The sequence below is a fragment of the Camelus bactrianus genome, chromosome X, assembly GCF_048773025.1.
Source record: "Camelus bactrianus isolate YW-2024 breed Bactrian camel chromosome X, ASM4877302v1, whole genome shotgun sequence".
NCBI lineage: Eukaryota > Metazoa > Chordata > Mammalia > Artiodactyla > Camelidae > Camelus > Camelus bactrianus.
Window position 1 is genome coordinate 68,233,093 of NC_133575.1, and position 14,544 is coordinate 68,247,636.

General features: G+C 36.6%; 1 protein-coding gene and 1 long non-coding RNA gene across 4 annotated transcripts in view; one reads left to right on the plus strand and one right to left on the minus strand.

Moving 5' to 3' along the window:
- The window catches only part of LOC123615258 (uncharacterized), a 30,575-nt gene extending 27,517 nt beyond the window's left edge, over positions 1 to 3,058 (minus strand). Inside the window, exon 1 of the long non-coding RNA XR_012504903.1 lies at positions 2,717 to 3,058. This is a non-coding gene — a long non-coding RNA (uncharacterized LOC123615258). The remainder of the gene's footprint in view (positions 1 to 2,716) is intronic.
- APOOL (apolipoprotein O like) overlaps positions 2,420 to 14,544 on the plus strand; it is a 64,246-nt gene continuing 52,121 nt past the window's right edge. For 2 of the 3 annotated variants that reach the window (XM_010949742.3, XM_074360036.1), the window contains exon 1: positions 2,420 to 2,531. In XM_010949742.3, coding sequence (XP_010948044.1) covers positions 2,517 to 2,531 — 15 coding nt within the window. In that variant the 5' untranslated portion in view covers positions 2,420 to 2,516. The remainder of the gene's footprint in view (positions 2,532 to 14,544) is intronic. The other variant, XM_045512664.1, reaches the window with a different exon arrangement.

The following is a 14,544-nucleotide window of genomic DNA, read 5'->3' on the forward strand; positions in this document are numbered from 1 at the left end:
GAGCCTAAGTTACTTCAGTTCTGCCATCTTACATGACCACTTGGTGTTTTTATTTGGGTTTAAAATTTAAAACACTGAAACAGAGTACAAACTTTGGGATTTTTTGTTTGGAAAATGTAACTTTTAATTCATACATGTAATATTTTAATATATTTGAATTTGTCTGTTTTGAAACTTTAGATGACACTATTAATCAGACAGAAAAATATGTGCAAACATCCTGAATTAGCCTGGAGCAATGTGAAAAACTAAACTTTAAATTGTTCCTTGAAGATTGGGTCAAAGAAATCGTAGAGAAAGTCATTTACTACTGAACAAAAAACACAATGTAAGGAAATGGACATTTACACAGAAAAAATATAAGCAATTAAAAAAAAAAGCAGGAGAAGTGACAAAAGATGCTAGTCTGACACTGTCAGAGAAACTAGAAGGGCAGTAACTGAATGCCTTGTTTGCATCAAGCACGGGATACTTGTTCTAAAGCAATGTATTAAATGATGTCAAAGTTCCCTCTCATTCAGACATTTTCACTGATTTTTACAGAGGAAGGACTTCTGAAGTTTTTACCAACTATTATAGAAATGTATGATTAATCTTGTGAAGATATTTTAGGTGATATTTTCACCTGAGGAAAATTTGAATGCCTCTGAATTTGATCCTGAAGAAACAAAGAGTTAGATGGTATTGTAATTCATGGAACTTTTGTGAAATAGGATTTTTATGTTTTCCCTTCTAAACTTATTCACAATTTTAAGACTTGTCCTATATCTGTTGCTTACTATGAAATAAACTTTACTAATACTAAAATCAATTTAAAAAGTGTTCATCTATTAACAATGAACAAAGATAAATTGACCAATCTACCTATATCATCTATTGAATATGTAGAAACATGAGTTTGATTGACAATATCAAAGTCATTGACAAATATACAGATGCTAAAGCTCAAAAGCAGAAACTATAGTATTACTCATTACTGCAGTAGACCAATATGTAGGTATATATAAGTTCTTTCTACTTTAAAAATACGTTAACACAATTAGAAAATGTTGATCCATTACTTTTGCCCTTTTTTGTACTGTACTATTTACTTTATTTTCTATTTTATTTTTATACTGGCATGATAGATAGTTAGATAAAAAGAAAGCTGTGACACTCACTAAAAGAAAAATTTCACTCTATTTCTTTTATGGCCTTCATTATTAGTTTAATTTCATCATTATTTCTTAAAATAATTTTGTCATATAGAGGAGGAGGCTGTAAAAAAATCTGCTTTGGGTGTCAAATGTGCTAGGTAGGTCACTGATGCCTGGCATATAATTTGTACTTAAATATTTGTTGAATGAATAAATGAATTAATATCCAGTATGTTGATGGATAGATTATGAGCATCTTTCCTTAGAATCATTCACTGGAGGCCTAGGGGAGATCTTGTTCCTACTGAGAACACTGCACCTGTCCACATATTCTCCTTACAGCGCCAAAATGATCCTTTTTGGTGGGGGAGGTAATTAGGTTTGTTTATTTATTTATTTATTTATTTACTTACTTACTTATTTATTTTTTAAATGGAGGTTCTGGGGCTTGAACCCAGGACCTTGTGCATGCTAAGCATGAGCTATACCACCCCCCTCCCAAAAATGATCCTTTTAAAATCAAACTTAGATTGTGCCACATCTTTGGACAAAACCCTCCACTAACTTCCCCTCTTTTTCAGAGTCAAATCCAAAGTTCATATGGTGGCACAAAAAAAAAGGCCCCTACACAGTGTGTTATTTCACTCCCTCTCAACTTACCACTTCTGACACATTGGCCTTTTTCATTGCTGTTCCTTCTGCGTGGAACGTTCTTCTCTAAATTCCTTCAGGACTTTTCTCAAATGTCACCTTATCAGAAAGTCTTTCCCTAACCTAGCTAAACCAGTAAATTTCTACTCCATCCCCATACTGTTTTCTTCTTCATAGCATTTGGCACTTTGTAACACTTGTTTCTTTTTTCTTTTTGGAACCATAAGCTCTATGAGGGAAAGCATTATGTTATGATCTGTACTTTGAACGAGTGCCTGGCATGTAGTAGGCGCTTAGAGACAGAGTCTTAGACTGTAGGGACTTCGCCACGTATTGCAGAAGTAACATGTTCTTTGTGACTGTATAGTTATTAAAGCAGCAGGACTTGGATTTTAAATCTTCATCTAGACAAATCACATATGCCTGAAACAACGAAAACACTGAAAAGTTCTGTACCCAGCAAAAGAACTTTCAAATGGACTATGGAGACTATTCTGAACGGCTTTATCAGAGATAGTGACAATCAACCAAGAGGTTGAACCCGTTTCTCCGGAGGAGAGCGGGTTAACTATAGCCGCTTCCCAGAGCCGCAGCAGAAAGGCGGAGAAGGGGCGGGAGCGGGCAGGCGAGGGGCGGAACTGGGCGGGGCTGTTGTGAGTAGAGCCCAGTTGAACCGTTTTGTCCCTTTCCGCTCTCCGTGTGAAAACCTGGGCGCGGAGGGTCAGAGATATGGCGGCCGCTAGGGTAAGTAAAAAAAAAATACCTTGCTGAGTTTCTCTGTGTGTCGATAGCTAGCACTCTAGTAACCATAGAAGGGATCCTCCTAACTTAAGAAGGGACCCCACTGCAAGATACGAGGGTGAGGTGGGGTTGTGAGAGGATTGGCAAGTACAGGGAATCTATAACGTTTGAAGCCTCAAGACACCTACCTGTCCCCGTAAGAGTTTCCTCAGCCTGGAACAGTACTCTCTCCTCAGTCCCCTGCAGTTGACTGTTTATACAGCGGCAGGGTGGAAACTGGGAAACGGCTGGGTGAAAGTCGCCAGCCGCGCAATGAGCAGCGGCCGACTTGGGTCTTGAGCTGAAACAAAGAGAAAAGAATCCTGGGCATTTGTCTGGGTGCACAGGGCGGGGCCTCAATGACCCTTTGAAGGACTTTGTTCAAACATTATTTCGGGTGAAATAGACCAGGATAGAGACGTCTCAAGTCTTTGTGCAGTGCGCGGGTTTGTAGTCACTGTTACTCTCCGGGTTTGACTAACAAACCTAAGTTTCTTTTGAGTTCTGTAATGGGAAAAGGTGCCTTTACTTAGTCTGTGTACAGGAAGTGACTCAGCTGGTTGCTAGTTGCAGTTCCCTAAGTAGGTTTCAACAACAGCAGTCGTCCAATGTGTATAAGTAGACAAATATCTCTGGGTACATATTTGTAGCAGGTTTTAAGTGTACAGTGCACCGCTTCCAGGAGATACAAATATGAATAGTTCAGGCTCAGTATCCGACTTGATTCGCCATTCTCACAACATTTCTGCCTTAATAATTTATCTGAATTACTGCAACATCCTTCTAACTGGACTTGCTGCCTCTAGCCTGACTATTATGTAATTCATTTTCCCCTCCACTGCTAGAGTACTAAAATGCAAATCTGATTATGCCTGTCCACTACTTAAAAACCTTTATTGGCACTCCATCATTTAACCTCTGCGGTCAGGTCAGACTCCTATGTCTAGAACACCGTGTCTTGGCTTTGCAGCTTCATATCCTGTCTTTCAGGAGCTTTCCTAGCATCTGTACTCCAAGCCTTGTCCCCTGCTTTTTCTCTGGACCTGAAGTGCCCTTTCTCATCTTCATCTAGTTAGTTCCTATTCATATTTCACTCACTCAGTTAAGAGATTTGTGTACTGCCTCCCCATATGCTAAGCACAAAAATGCCTTTTCCAAGATAGTGTCCTCGACCTTCCCAGTCTAATTTAAACAGGACCTGGGGCATATTTTTACTATAGGACTTATCACACTGCAAATAATAGACTATTTACTTGTCTGTTTTACCCTCCTAAACTATAAGCTACTTGAGGACAGTAATTATATTGATTTTTGTATCTTTAGTACCTAGCACAGGTATGACTTATATTAGGTACTAAATAAACTCTACGTGAATGAATAAGTGCCAGGCAATGGAGATAAAAGAGATTCATTTAAACAGTGTAGCTGCATCATATAACAAACACCTGTGATTCAGGGAAGTGCCTTGCCTCGGGACAAGTACAAAGTGATCTGAGGGTTCCGAGAGCGCACACCTGGTTGAAGAGAATAAAGAATGATACCATGGTGGAAGTACAGAGATAGAAGGAATGGTCAAAAAGCAAACCTGAATAGTGTGTTGTTACTGAAACCTAGAGAAGGAGAGAATGAGTTGAACAGTCTTTTGATTTGGCCATTAATAAGTCACTAGTAGCTGCCATTTATTGAGTGCTTACTACAAGGCCAAGTGCCGTGCTAAAGTATTTTGCATATGGTATTTCACTTAATTCTCAAGACAACTTTATGTTGTAGATATTATGATCACCATTTTACAAATGAAAAACTAAGGTTTGGAAAAGTCAGGTAAATTGCCCAGTCATAATGCTAATAAGAGCTGAAGTGAGGTAAAGTGGTAGAGAGAGAACCTAGATTGTAAGGGTTTAAGGAAAGGATCAGGGGTGGGAAACTGGCATTCGTTTAGCACCCACTTTGGCCAGCTGCTTTACATGTATTATTTCAGTTTCATCTTCTTCTCCTAAGAAATGAGTAGTATCCCCATTTTACTTATGAAGAAACCAAGGCTTAGAAAAAGTGCTTGCTCCAGGTTATACAACTATTAAGTGGAAGAACCAGGTTCAAACACAAGTATATTTGGCTCCAAAGCCCAGGATCTTTCCACTACTCCTTGCCTCCTCTGAAAGGCAAGTGTACATTACTCTTTAGAGAAATGTTGTGGCGAAAGGTAGAAAAGAAGTCTTGAGATAAGGGTAGCAAATTCCAGAAAAGGTATCTTTTTGTTTAAAAAAGTAGGAGACTGTATGCCAATTAAATCTCAGTAAAACTTGGGGGGAAACTGTCAGGAGACCTGAGCAGGTTTGGATACAAGGGGAGATGCACCAAGAATAGAAGAAAGAATTAATAATAGTTATCACAGCTATTATGTTATTGAATGTTTACTGTGCTAGGCATTTTGCTAAGCACGTTATGTGAATTTTCTCATTCGTGCTTCACAGTGACCCTGTGAGTAGCTACTGTTATTCCCAGCATTTTACAGGTAAAGAAACAGAAGCTTGGGGAGGTTGAGTAACTTTCACAGTCACACTGTTGTAAGCAGTAGAACTGGGTCTGAAATCCCATGATCTAAGTCCAGATCATGGAGTTTAAGCTTGAGGAAGCATCTGTGAGGCTAAGGTACAAAAAGGGTGATCTGAGTTAATTTTGAAACCCCAGAGTTTACTTGCAAGGATTAAGATAGAAAGGAGTCCTGAAGGTTGGTAGATAATTCTGAAAATAGTTTACATACATTTTGAAACATAAGAGCTTTTTGAACAGGTATATATAATGGTGAAACGTTGTGGAATTAGCCTTGAGACCAAGGACTGTGCTGATCTCTCCTCCTGACTTCTTGAATCAGAGAGAACAGCTGAAGGACTGGCCTTCTTTTAAAAAGATTGAGAGGAATGTAGTAGTGTCAAAAGCTAAATTTCGTTAACGGCAGAGATTGAGTGAATTTCAGGAAAATTTGGGTCTGAAAGATATTTGTTTATAATAGAATACTTAATATTGAAATATAGATACCATGTATTTAGTATTTCCTGTGTGTCAGATGCTGTGCTATGCTGTTGATGTACATTATTTCACTTAATTCTCACAAAAAAGTTTTCTATGGTAATGTTATTAGCTCAAAGAACAGGAGTAGAGCAGTAAGGAAATTAAAGCTGAAATAGGAGGTTGTAGTCAAAGTAAAGCTTTTTGAGTCTATGATTTTAGCTATTAACAAGTCTGGGAAATGGTCAATTCAAGGTGTGCTCATGGAGTGGGTAACCACAGTGGAGTGAATATGAAGGTCTAAGAACATGAGGTCAAAGAACAGTGAGGTGAGGCTTTTGAGTGATTCGTCCACGCAGACATTAAAGCCACTCAGCATTATGGCAGGATTTAGAGCATAGAAAATGACTATTAACCAGGATCCTAAATCTATGATGTGATGAAGTGACCGGGAGGCCAGTAGATGACAGTGCTAAGGATGACTAGACGGATGGTATGGGCCTCAAAGGAGAATTACTTTTCTTTCCTTTCAGTAAACTTTTTTTTTTCAATGGAAGTATAGGATATATACAACAAAGTACACAAATCATAATCAGCTTGGTAAATTTTCAAAAAATGACCATACTTGTTCAACCAGCACCCAAATAAAAAAAAAAATAATATTACCAGCATCCCAGAAGCCCTCCCCTTTGTTCCTCCACACAGTTATTCTCCACCATAAATTAATTTTGCTTATCTTTGAACTTTTTGTAAATGGAATTATGCCATATTTACTATGTTATGTCTGGCTTCTTTCATGAAATACTGTTTTTGAGATTCAGCCATTATATATGTACGCTACTTCATTCATTCTTACTGCTGTATGTTACTCTAGAGGGTGAAAATATCATGATTTACTTATCCACTCTACTGTTGATGGACATTTGAATTATTTTCAGTTTTGAGCTATTATAGCTAATGCTCCTATGAACATTCTTGTATATGTCTTTTGATGCACATAAGTGCACATTGCTGTTGAGTATATACCTAGGAGTGGGATCGCCAGGTCATAGGGACTGCAGCTTTGGAAGCTACTGCCAAATAGTTTTCCAAAGTGGTTGTACCAATTTACATTCCCATTCATGAGGGTTCCAGCTGTTCTACTTCCTCACTAACAAGAACAGAGATTTTTACCTAAGGGTGGAGAATTAATGGCTTAGCAGCATTGGGACTCAGAAGAAGACAAACTCTCCCTCCTATCCCTGAAACACTTTGAATAGCCTCCACTTGAGAGTTACGGGGAAGTAGTGACCTCAGGGGGAAGTCATGTTTCATTTCAGACAAGAAATGAGGAGGGTAGATGCAATGGAAGGGTTTTGGGAGTTTGGGGAGGTAGCAGGAATTTGGTCAGTGGAGAGAAAATACAGAGCACTGTAGAAAATAGAATACAGGAGATGATACATGACTCTGGGATTGTGTTATGGGGCTTGGACCAAAGATGGTGGGGATGGGAAGGAACATGGACATCATAGATGTAAAATTTTCAAAATCCTTGATTATACCAGCCATATATTCCTTTGTCTCAACTTTAGTCCTTGTCTCTTTCTCTTCTTTCTTTCATGTGACTGATACCAGAAAATAGTTGGAACCTAACAAAGTGAAGTTCATTCCTAGGAAGACTGGTAGTTATCTCCAGCAAAATCAGTTTTTCTGCTTCCACTCAGCATTGTTGAACATCTTTATTTTCAGTGTAACTTTGAAAGTTATACCTTGAAACCCTTAACCATACTTGGTATAGGTTCCAGGATGTTGCTTTATGCTATAAAGTGAAAATGATCTGTGAATTGCCTCCTCCCACACTCATATGACTGAACAGACAGCTGTTAGGTATTCTGTGAACCTCATTAATATGAAAATAAAAGACTATTTGACATAAGTCCTAAAATTTTCACACAGTGGGCTTATGTAAGTCAATATTTCCTGATCTTAGCTGTGCCTTAAAATCATCTGGGGAGCTGAAAAAAAGTACTGATGCCTGAGCCCCACCCCAGATGGGGCATTTTCATGTTTAAATGCCCACCATTGATTTCAATGTGTTGCTAGGTTCAAGAGCCACTAATTTAGGGGGGAATATGTGGCTTTTATACAGGTTATAGAGAAAAGAGTAGCAGACTTTTTCAGGTTATGAAGAACAGAGGCAAGTTCAAGTTATCCTAAGGATACATAGATTAGGAGGAAAGTCTAGGAAACTGTCTCACCAGCTAAACAAATCTCCAGAAGAACCATTCAGAATACGAATACCAACTCTGTTAGTTATCATTCTCATGATTTTTCTGCTTCTGCTAACTCTATGTGTGTTATATCCAGACTTTTCCTAGAGGGAGGATCTGATTGGGTTGGCTAGTCACTAACCACTGCAAAGTACCCTTCTTAGGCAGAAATTGTACCTCAGGCCCTTTTATTAGATAGTCTCATGTTGGCTGCCTTTTACTCTGGTACAAATCCCTGGTCCAGTCAGTTTTGGCCGGTGCATCAGTCCTGTAGTTCACAGCATAATGACCTATGTTAGGAATCACAGAAGGGAGCCATATAATTGTCAGGTGTTCTGAGGATTCTTAGAAGGGGCAAGGCAATGGATGATCCATTTGGGATTCATGGTCTGTCTGGTACAATTTACTTTTGAATACTTTCCAGAAGTAAGTGATAAAGTTGTTGAAAATGTGGTGGAATATATTCAGAATTACTATTAAAAACTAACTTATTAAGACTTTGTAATTTAAACTAGGAAAATAGTTGCCCAAGGATAAAAAACACTGAGACAGCCACTAAGTAGCAATCTGTGGCGGATAATAAAATTTGCTTAGTATAATTTGAACATGTTCTGGGGAAATTGTAACTCATTTCTGTAATCTCTCCCGAGTGAGACCATCTGTCATGTTGACTTGATGGATATTAGTACTCTAAGCTAAGGCATGAGTTACATACTTAATGTAGTTTTGGCCTGGCTGTTTTTGGATCTTTTCTTTCAGTCATTCTGAAACTCACCAGGCACTTTTCTTATCACTAGGCTAACTGCTACTGCCACATCCCCTCTTCAGCCTGACTCTGTAGTTAACCTCATTCATTCATATTTCCAAATTCCCACTTGATATTTTTAGGTGCATCAAGTTCAGTATGTTCAAAATTTATTTATTTTTACTAAATTTGATTTTTCTGCTCTGTTCCTTATTTCATTTAAGAATGTGAGCATCTGATCTTGGGATCATCTTTAAAGTATCCCCTACATCCATACTGTTAACAAGTCTTGTGGATACTTTATTCTTTCATACATTCTTATTCTTTTACATATTCATTCAAAAAAATCTTAATCCCTATAATGTTCAGGAGCTGGTGATAAACATTGGGGATACAAAGATCAACAAGATATGAACAAGGCATAAAGAAAACACAAAAACCAATAAGCACATGAAAAGATGCTCAAAATAATTATCAGATAACTGCACGTTAGAACAATAAGATAAAACTAGAAGAAAATAGAATGTTGGTTAAGTCCAAATGTTTGTAGGGATATTGGAATATAAGTGTTCCCATGTACTACTGGTGGGAGTGATGAGTGGTATAGCCATTATGGAGATATTATTTAGTGAAATTAAGTACACACATATCCTGTGACATGGCAATTCTGTTCTTGAGTGTATATCACAAAAATATACAGGTTCATTAGAGCACTTGTACAAGGATATTCATTACAGTGTTTTTTATGATGATGGGGAGTTTGAGGTAATATATGTGTCCATCACTGACAGTGGATGAGTGAAATGTGGTGAATATATATCATGTAGTACTATATAGCAGCCAGAAGGAATGGGTTATATGTACACATAGGAAGACAGATGGATATAAAAGGCTGTGCTGTATGAAAAAAGATAAGAAACAAAATAACTAATACACCATTTACAATGTGAGAAAAAGTAAGAAAAGTAAGAAAAAAGTAAGAAAAATGAGATATGTAACAAAATTAAAAAAAATTTACACATTACTACAATGTGCATTTTGTAGAAACTCAAATAAAAAAGATAATCATTAAATACATTAAAATAGCTACCTATGGTGGACAAATTAGAGTGAATTTTGGCAATTAAGGAAATAAATGAACAAATGAATCAATTGATTTTGAAAGAGGGAGGACAAAGAAGAACAAGATCAAAGTATTGTCCTCAAGGAATGGACTCTTATGGGTGAAATTGACAAGTAAATACAAATTATATTCAAATTAAAAGATATCTAAAAGTTACTGTGGGAGAAAAGAGGAGGAAGTAGTTTAAATGTCTACAAAATAAAAGCCTGCTTCATAATATTTGCTCATTTTAGTTCTTCATTTAATTCTTCAACGAGTATGTATTAAACACCTACCATGAGTTAAGAACTGCCAGTTGCCAAATGGTGGTAGATTGTATTTTTTATTTCAAATATTTGCTCTCTCTTTCTATGAGGATTATACACCCCTGCCTAGATTTATTGTTCTTTTCCTCTACCAAAAGAATGACTAGTATTAATTTCATGGTAACTAATTTTATAATTTTTCAGCATATTTTGGTACTGATCAAAATATGATTAAAGTGAAATGTTTACCTAAGTCTAACTGAAACACAAATTCTTTTGTTTATCATGAAAGAGCTAGTAGATGTTAAACAGAACTTAATTTTGTAAGCAGAGAAAACACTTTATATCCATTCACTCATCTGGACTAATGGAAAGAATGGCATAAATAATTGAAAACTAGTATTTACACCTAACTTTGTATGTATTTTTGTATTTATATTTTTGCCTGTAGCAACAGCTGAAATTTTGGGCCCCTGTGAAAAATATTCTCAATAGAGCTCCTATGACAAAAACTCATCAAGCCATGCACCTCACAGGGACAGTTCCTCCTCCTGTTGAATTGTCTTGGCACATTTGTCAAAAACTAATTTAACCCTAAATGTAAGGGTTTATTTTTGTACTCTCAGTTCTATTCCATTGATCTGTATGTCTGTCTTTATGCCAGTATCACACTGTCTTCATTACTGTAGTTTTTTTTACATTTTTTATTGAGTTATACTCATTTTACAATGTTGTGTCAAATTCCAGTGTAGAGCACAATTTTTCAATTGTACATGAACATATATATATTCATTGTTACATTTTTTTCTCTGTGAGCTACCATAAGATCTTGTATATATTTCCCTGTGCTATACAGTATAATCTTGTTTATCTATTCTACATTTTGAAATCCCAGTCTATCCCTTCCCACCTCCCGCCCCCTTGGCAACCACAAGTTTGTATTCTATGTCTATGAGTCTCTTTCTGTTTTGTATTTATGCTTTGTTTGTTTGCTTGTTTTTTTTAGATTCCACATATGAGCGATCTCATATGGTATTCTTTCTCTTTCTGGCTTACTTCACTTAGAATGACATTCTCCAGGAACATCCATGTTGCTGCAAATGGCGTTAGGTTGTTGGTTTTTATGGCTGAATAGTATTCCATTGTATAAATATACTACCTCTTCTTTATCCAGTCATCTGTCGGTGGACATTTAGGCTGTTTCCATGTCTTGGCTATTGTAAATAGTGCTGCTATGAACATTGGGATGCGGGTGTCTTTCTGAAATAGGCTTCCTTCTGGATATATGCCCAGGAGCGAGATTCCTGGGTCATATGGTAAGTCTATTCCTAGTCTTTTGAGGAACCTCCATACTGTTTTCCACAGTGGCTGCACCAAACTGCATTCCTACCAGCAGTGTAGCAGGGTTCCCTTTTTTCCACAGCCTCTCCAGCATTTGTCATTTGTGGACTTTAGAATGATGGCCGTTCTGACTGATGTGAGGTGATACCTCACTGTAGTTTTGAATTGCGTTTCTCTGATAATTAGTGATATTGAGCATTTTTTCATGTGCCTATTGATCATTTGTATGTCTTCCTTGGAGAATTGTTTGTTTAGGTCTTTTGCCTATTTTTGAATTGGGTTGTTTATTTTTTTCTTGTTAAGTCATATGAGCTGCTTATATATTCTGGAGAACAAGCCTTTGTCAGTTTCATCATTTGCAAAAATTTTCTCCCGTTCCGTAGGTTGTCTTTTTGTTTTACTTATGGTTTCCTTTGCTGTGCAGAAGCTTGTAAGTTTCATTAGTTCCCATTTGTTTATTCCTGCTTTTATTTCTATTGCTTGTATAGACTTCCCTAGGAGAACATTTCTGAGATGTATGTGAGATAATGTTTTGCCTATATTTTCTTCTAGGAGGTTTATTGTATCTTGTCTTCTGTTAAACTCTTTGATCCATTTTGAGTTTATTTTTGTGTATGGTGTAAGGGAGTGTTCTAGCTTCATTGCTTTACATGCTGCTGTCCAGTTTTCCCAGCACCATTTGCTGAAGAGACTGTCTTTATCCCATTGTATATTCTTGCCTCCTTTGTCAAAGATGAGTTGACCAAAAGTTTGTGGGTTCATTTCTTGTCCCTCTATCCTGTTCCATTGGTCCATATGTCTGTTTTTGTACCAATACTATGCTGTCTTGATGACTGTATCTCTGTAGTATTGTCTGAAGTCTGGTAGAGGTATTCCTCCAGCCTTTCTTTTTCTTTAGTAATGCTTTGGCAATTCTAGGTCTTTTGTGGTTCCATATAAATTTTATTATGATTTGTTCTAGTTCTGTGAAATATGTCCTGGGTAATTTGATAGGGATTGCATTAAATCTGTAGATTGCCTTGGGCAGTATGATCACTTTAACAGTATTGATTCTTCCAATCCAGGAGCATGAGATATCTTTCCATTTTTTAAAGTCTTCTTTAATTTCCTTCATCAGTGTTTTATAGTTTTCCGTGTATGAGTCTTTTACCTCCTTAGTTAGATTTACTCCTAGGTATTTTATTATCTTGAGTGCTATTTTAAAGGGGATCGTTTCTTTACTTTCTTTTTCTGTTGATTCATCATTAGTGTAAAAAATGCAACTGATTTTTTAATGTTAATCTTGTAACCTGCTACCTTGCTGAATGCTTCGATTAGTTCTAGTAGTTTTTGTGTGGACCTTTTAGGGTTTTGTATATATAGTATCATGTCATCTGCATATAGTGACACTTTTGCCTCTTTTCCAATTTGGATCCCTTTTATTTCTCTCTCTTGCCTGACTGCTGTGGCTAGGACTTCCAAGACTGTGTTGAATAGGAGTGGTGATAGTGGGCAGCCTTGTCTTGTCCCAAATTTTAGTGGGAAGCTTTTGAGTTTTTCACCGTTGAGTATTATGTTGGCTGTAGGTTTTCATATATAGCTTTTATTATGTTGAGATATGTTCCCTCTATACCCACTTTGGTGAGAGTTTTTATCATAAATGGGTGTTGAATTTTATCAAAAGCTTTTTCTGCATCTATTCAGATGATCATGTGGTTTTTGTCCTTTCTCTTGTTGATGTGATGTATTACATTGATTGATTTGCATATGTTGAACCACCCTTGTGTCTCTGGGATGAACCCCACTTGATCATGATGTATACTCTTTTTTATGTGCTGTTGGATTCTATTTGCTAATATTCTGGTGAGGATTTTGATGTCTATGTTCATCAGTGATATTGGCCTATAATTCTCTTTTTTGGTAGTGTCTTTGCCTGATTTTGGTATCAGCGTGATGGTGGCTTCATAGAATGAGTTTGGGAGTATTCCCTCCTTTTCAATCTTCTGGAAGCACTGGTATGAGTTCTTCTTTGTATATTTGGTAGAATTCCTTGGTGAAGCTGTCCAGTCCTGGACTTTTGTTTGTAGGAAGTTTTTTTTTATTGCTAATTCAATTTCATTTCTAGTGATCAGTTTGTTCAAGTGGTCAGTTTCTTCTTGGTTCAGTCTTGGTGGACTGTATGTTTCTAGAAACTTTTCCATCTCCTCTAGGTTATACAGTTTTGTTCCATATAGTTTTTCATAATATTCTCGTATGATATTCTGTATTTCTATTTTATTTGTTATAATTTCTCCATTTTCCTTTCTTATTTTGCTAATTTGTGGTCTGTCTTTTTTCTTCTTTGAGAGTTTGGCCAGAGGTTTGTCGATTTTATTTACTTTTTCAAAAAACCAGCTTTTGGTTTGATTGATTTTTTCTATGGATTTTTCAGTCTCTATTTTATTTATTTCCTCCCTGATCTTTATAATTTCCTTCCTTCTGCTGCCTTGTGGGTTTTTTTGCTGTTCTTTTTCTAATTCTTTTAGCTGGTGGGTTAGATTGTTTATTTGGGATTGTTGTTCTTTTCTGAGGAAGGCCTGTATTGCTATAAACTTCCCTCTTAGCACTACCTTTGCTGTGTCCCATAAATTTTGTGTGGTTTTGCTTTCATTTTCATTTGTCTCAAGGTGTTTTTTAATTACAGCTTTGATTACATCATTGACCCATTGGTTTTTTAATAGAATGTTGTTTAATCCATGCTTTTTTTTTCCCTTTGTTTCTCTGTAGTTGATTTCTAGTTTCATGGCATTTTGGTCAGTAAAGATGCTTGAGATTAACTTCTGTCTTCTTAATATTATTGAGGTTTATTTTGTGCCCAAGTCCATGATCAATCCTAGAAAATGTTCCCTGTGCACTTGAAAAGAATGTATATCCTATTTTTGGGGGGTGTAATGCTCTGAAAATATCCACCAAATCTAATTTTTCTATTGTATCATTTAATTTCTCTGTTGTCTTATTTATTTTCTGTCTGGAAGATCTGTCTAGTGATGTTAATGCAGTGTTAAAATCTCCGACTATGATTGTATTCCCATCAGTTTCCTCCTTTATCTTTGTTAGTAATTGTTTTATGTACTTACGTGCTCCTATATTGGGTGCATATATATTAATGAGTGTAATATCCTCATTTTGTATTACTCTTTTAATCATTATAAAATGTCCTTCGTTATCTTTCCTTATGGCCTTTGTGTTAAAGTCCATTTTGTCTGAAATTAGTACTTCTACACCTGCGCTTTTGGCTTTTCCACTTGCA